This window comes from Rattus norvegicus, chromosome 10, assembly GCF_036323735.1.
Source record: "Rattus norvegicus strain BN/NHsdMcwi chromosome 10, GRCr8, whole genome shotgun sequence".
Lineage (NCBI taxonomy): Eukaryota > Metazoa > Chordata > Mammalia > Rodentia > Muridae > Rattus > Rattus norvegicus.
This window is the reverse complement of record NC_086028.1, coordinates 56,157,807-56,163,623: the sequence shown is the minus strand read 5'-3', so window position 1 is coordinate 56,163,623 and position 5,817 is coordinate 56,157,807. Positions and strand designations below refer to the sequence as shown.

Below are 5,817 nucleotides of genomic sequence, written 5' to 3'. Positions count from 1 at the left end.
CTGGAGGAACAAAGAGGAGATGAGCGCAGGTGATGCTGCCCTGCCTATGTGCCCTCTAGCTGGACTACTCAGTTGACATGCAGCCGATTAGTTCAACAGATTAGGCTCTTCAAAGAAAAAAACCATACTTTAAGACTTCACCAAACCAATTAAATAACAGTGCCCATCCAGTACCCCTCAACCTGATGATTCAGTTGAAGGTAGAAGGGAAAGGAGAAGGGGGCCAAGTTCGTAGAAGAGACCAAGTTTCTGGGTTAGTGATCATGCAAAGATCTGAGGTAGAGACAGGCAATTAGAGTCCTCCGGCTACATTGGTGCCCCCTCCCACAGAGGGCCCTAAATACCTCACCTGAAGAGTCTGAGAAAGTTTTACAAAATCTCTCTGGACTTGTTCACTGACATCTAATTCTGTCTGCAACCTCTGAGCTTTGTTCTTCTCTTCAAACATGAGCTGTTCAACAGTGGCCTGAAAAATACAAGTTCTGAGTGAAGGCTGATGCTAAAGAGCTGCTGCACCTCTCTTCCTGAGGAACTTCATCACTCACGGCGGAAGGTGCAACCTTTCTCTTTATTCTGTGCACTAAGGACTGAGCCCAGGACCACAGCTTTGTGGTAGGCAAGCACTGTACAGCGCCAAGCATATCCCCAACTCTTCGTACTACTAGAGCAGAGACCTGAAGGATACCTCCATATTCCATTAATCTTTGTTTTTTCCACTGACTTTTGTGGGGAGAGCGCATGCCACAGCACACAAGTGGCAGCCACAGGACAAGTTGCAGGGCCTTGTGCATTCTTCTACCATGTGGGCCCTAAGGATTGAATTCAGGCTTGGCAGCAAGCATTTCTACTCGCACTGGTTTCCATCTTTGTTTGTTTTAAGATAGGGTCTCCCATAGCCCACACAAGCCCCCGAACTTGCTCTATTGTGGCTGAGAATGACCTTGAAATTCTGATCCACCTGCCTCCCTTCTGGGATGACAGCTTGTGCTAACACACCCAGTTCTGTGCTGGACATCAAACCCCAGGGACAAGTCCATGCTAACTAGGCAAACGCTCCACCAGCTCAGCTTTATCCCCTCCCCTATCTCCTTTTACATGTACTGTGTGTGGAGAGGGAAGCACTCACAGGACGTCATCAGGAGAACAACCATAGAGAAGTGGTTCTCTCCTTCCATTTTGTGGGCCCCACAGATGAAAAACTCCAGTCAGCAAGTTTGGCAGCAAGCACCCTTTACCTGCTGATCCATTTCTCCCCCACCCACTCTCTTCCTGTAGGGCAGCATCACCAGTTGGGTGGGCTACTTGCTGGTATGAAAGCCAGAATAAGAAATGTATTCAGGGGCTGGGGATTTAGCTCAGTGGTAGAGCGCTTGCCTAGGAAGCGCAAGGTCCTGGGTTCGGTCCCCAGCTCCGAAAAAAAGAACCAAAAAAAAAAAAAAAAAAAGAAATGTATTCAAAGTGCTATGTCCTTAATCCCAAGATAGCAGCTGTCACAGCCACACAATGTTTAAACAGGAGTCCCCTGACATTAACACAGGCCAGCAGCTACTGCTACCTCCAGCCTCCGCTAAGACTACAGTCTTGTTCTAAAAGCCAGAACATACCGACCACCACTGACTCAACTCATGTCTAGGAATCTCCCCCATAATCAGCCATATGATTTTAATTCTATCCAGACTCATCAAGATATCCATGAATCTGCTTCAATGAAATCTTAGCATCTGATATAGGGATGGCATGGGGTAATGTTTTCAAAGCACCCTTCCTCCTTCAATCATGAAACCAGGGCCTCGTGCATGCTAGGTAAGCAGTCCACCACCAAACTCTACATCCCCAGCCCCCACCTTTTCAAATAACATTTTGTTTTTACTTTTTGAGATAGGGTCCAGCTAAGTGGCCAAAGCTGGTGTTAAGCTACTTGGTAGCCTCTGGAAGACCTTTGAACTAGCAGTCCTCTCCTGCCTTGCCCTCTATGAACAGAGCTGCAGGCAGGCCTGTGTCAGCCTGCCCAGCAGAGCAGCACTTCTAACAGAGCGCTGTCCACGCAGGAGTAACCCTATTCACAGTGTGTGTGCAGGTGACAGAAAAGTCTGTCAAACCTGGGGCTGGAGTGACAGACAACCCTGAGCTGGCATATGCATGCTAGGAGCTGAACACAAGTCCAGTGCTCATAACTACTGAGCTATCGCTATAACTCTGGGTTGACATTTCTAATCTACTACTAACTGAAGCCATTAAAGCCTGTGACCCAAGCCTACAAAATTGGCAGAGGGAAGACTTAACCCACAGGTACATAAATCCATTTTATTTTGACAAGTTGTTAGTAGAACCAATGTTCAGAATATAACTATAAACAGCAAAGTTTTGTTTTTTTCCTGCATTTTTTTTTAATTTTTAAGAAATTGTGGGTGTTTTTTTTTGTTTTTTGTTTTTTTTTTTTTTTTTTTTTTTTATTAACTTGAGTATTTCTTATATACATTTCGAGTGTTATTCCCTTTCCCGGTTTCCGGGCAAACATCCCCCTCCCCCCTCCCCTTCCTTATGGGTGTTCCCCTCCCAACCCTCCCACCATTGCCGCCCTCCCCCCATAGACTAGTTCACTGGGGGTTCAGTCTTAGCAGGACCCAGGGCTTCCCCTTCCACTGGTGCTCTTACTAGGATATTCATTGCTACCTATGGGGTCAGAGTCCAGGGTCAGTCCATGTATATAGTCTTTAGGTAGTGGCTTAGTCCCTGGAAGCTCTGGTTGCTTGGCATTGTTGTACTTTTGGGGTCTCGAGCCCCTTCAAGCTCTTCCAGTTCTTTCTCTGATTCCTTCAATAGGGGACCTATTCTCAGTTCAGTGGTTTGCTGCTGGCATTCGCCTCTGTATTTGCTGTATTCTGGCTGTGGGGTGTTTTGTATATACATAGATCTGTGTACCACAAACCTGCAATGCCCATGGACGCCAGAAGGTGGCACTGGATCTCCCTGTGACTAGAGTTAAAAAGATGGTTGTAATACAATGTGTTTGTGCTAGGAACTGAACCCAGGTCCTCCAAGAGTAACCAGCATTCTTAACCACTGAGCCAGCTCTCTAGCCCCCTTATTTGTTTGCTTGAGAAAGTCTTACTATGTAGACCAGGCTGGCCTTGAACACATATCTTCTTCACCGGTTGGGATTAATTGTGTGTCCTACCATGTCTTTTAGCCTCATTTTTTAAATTAAAAGACCAACAAACATAATTACCTTAGCAGCAGTTTCCTTCTTTAACTGTTCCTCTAAATTAACTTTTATTTCTTGGAGGCTCTCAAGTTGTTGCGACTTCTCTCTTAATGTAGATTCCAACTGTGAAATCAAAAGCAGAGAAACTCTGAAGGCCGCACAGGACTATCTAGGGTTACTACCTGTGACCCAGACCATGCCCCGAGCCAGGCTTGCTTTCGGCTGTGCCTGCAATGTCCTCGAACTTCAGAATGTCTATTTTCTTGTCCTTCCAGACCTGGCCTTTACCTATGTCTTAGGTACCTACCATATTCTAATTCTAAGGCCTGAATGATGAGTAAGGACAAGCAGGTGTGGAAATAATCAATGCCTATCAACACAAAGGCAGCAGCATTTGACTCAAAACTGGACAGTATTTTCTAGAAGAGATGATGACTAACTTTTGCTTTTAGTACTGGGGATTAAACCCAGGTCTCACAGGCTAGGCAAGCATGTGGTCACTTAGTCTCCATCCCCAACTCCTTTTGAAACACGGTCTTGCTTTTTGTTTGGGTTGGTTCTGAACTGGTGTTGAGCTCTAAGGCCTAGGCAGGCCTTGATCCTGTGGTTCTCCTGTCTCCTCTCTATACCGCCAGCATGGATTAACATTTTCACCGGGGAAGGAAAGGGTGACAAGGTAAAGAAAGTAAAGAGATATTCCAAAAACAGAATGTCTGCTCTGCCCAAGGTTGGTGCTCTGGCTACCTGCAGTAGTGTGGGGCCGGAGCGTCTGGAGAAGCCTGAGGTGAGAGACCACTGCACTATACTGTAGACTTGTCCTCCTCGTTGAAGAGAAGTGCTGAAGACTTCAAAAGATTGAGATAGCCTGGCTTCAACACAGAGATGAACTGGAACAGGCTCCAGTTCTTAGGCTTCTTAGGAAACAAATCGAGATATGACAACAGGCCGATGAGAAGTGACGTCTCAGAGCTGAGGGTGTGGCTCAGTGGGACAGAACACACATGAATTCAATTCCCAGACCCATTAAAGCAAAGTAAAAAGTGAAGTCTGAACTCGGACTGGCAGTGGGGTAGAATGTGGTGCATCTGAGCCTGGGACTTCTGTTCAGTGGAAGGAAAGCACTCTTCCGCTGAGCTACACCCTCCAGGCCTTTGCAGTGTGACCTAAAGAGAACTCTACAGAAGCAGAAGGGAGACCCAGACTGCTTGTTACAGAGAAGTGCCTGGGAGGTCAGGTGGAGGGTGGCACTCTTTCAAGAACCTTGGAAAACTAATGACTTCCTACAAGTATAATGCAAGGAGAAACTTTGTGGTTTTGTGTTTCATTTGGAAAGGCAGTCTTCTTTTGTACTCAGGCAGCCCCAAACCTGAATCAGCTCCTTGAGTGCTAAGACGACAGCACCACAGCCATCCCACTTCCTCCCTCTTAAAGGGAAACAGCTGGGCCATTTTTACACAGTGGGAGAAAGATCAATCAATAGGTAGCTGTTAAACAATAGAGAGCATTGCCAGTGTCACTGTAATGAGAGACAAGCCACTATTTCAAAGACAAGACTGATAATAAAGTAGGAGAGCATGTGACTGGGGAACCTGGGACACCAGTGGCCCTGTGTAATGACTGAGCAGTGAGGGTACTGAGATGACAGTGACTGAAAGCCACTGTGAATAATGAAAGACTGTCTAGGAGTACTTGAGACCATGACAGAAAGGGCATGAGATGCCACCAATCCTGGCAGCATTAGCTTCTTGAAACAACAGGCCTAATCCAGAACTGGGCAACAGCTGAGTGAGGGCAGCAAAGGAAGAGTGTGAGTGAGAAGCCGACTAAAGAGTCCGGCAAGCCAGAGAAGGTCAGGTTGGGAGGAAAGAGAGCAAAGCCAGGAAGCTGTTGTTCCAAGTTTGGGGAACTGGGAGAGGCACTCAAATGAGACAGAAGAAAGAGAAACAAGGTACAGCCAATGTGAGAAGCAGGGCAGCATTGGAGTGAAGGTCTTTTGGGTCAAGGACACTGAGGTCAGGAGGCGTGAGCTCATCTCCTACACTGCTGAGGCTCATTAGGAAACCATGCCTGTGGGCACAAGTGTATGCACACTAGCTGTGCAGCAGTCAGACTGACCGCGACAGGCTGAGGTGCCCATCCCCACACGGCCCAGCACACAGAGGTTCTCCATACACATTCTCTTCCACTGCCCCTCTATTTCCCACTAGGAAGATGTTTCTTAAAAGCAGGGATTATGCCTCAGCTATCTCATTTCTTTCTTCTGGCACAGGATTTAATAGATAACTACTGAGTGTTGATAGAATTAATTTTAAACTTGTGACTCACCTGTCCCTTTTCAACTTTTATTCTTTCTAATTCAGCTTTTAGACTAGAAATGGAAGCTAGGACAAAAGGGAGAAATATTAGCAGTTATATTTTTTCCATAAAATGTCCCCAAAGAGTCAGAGATACACTATGGACAAAAGTGCTCTCTCTCAAACTAACCCAGAAAACTGACATTATAGTCAAGCTCAGGGAAAGGCCACGTAACATGCATACTGTGTTCCAATCTAATCAGACCATATCTAACTGGAGGACAGCAATGCTGTTAGCAATAAAGTTCTGTAAAGAAA

At 46.2% G+C, this 5,817-nt stretch overlaps 1 protein-coding gene across 7 annotated transcripts in view; it reads right to left on the bottom strand.

Moving 5' to 3' along the window:
- Rabep1 (rabaptin, RAB GTPase binding effector protein 1) overlaps positions 1–5,817 on the bottom strand; it is a 104,037-nt gene that overhangs the window by 5,155 nt on the left and 93,065 nt on the right. For 6 of the 7 annotated variants that reach the window (XM_063269681.1, XM_006246795.5, XM_063269682.1 and 3 more), the window contains 3 exons: positions 5,531–5,586; positions 3,230–3,328; positions 350–466 (listed from right to left, as the gene is read on the bottom strand). In XM_063269681.1, coding sequence (XP_063125751.1) covers positions 350–466; positions 3,230–3,328; positions 5,531–5,586 — 272 coding nt within the window. Of the gene's footprint in view, positions 1–348; positions 467–3,229; positions 3,329–5,530; positions 5,587–5,817 lie in introns of those variants that run through there. The other variant, XR_594720.4, reaches the window with a different exon arrangement.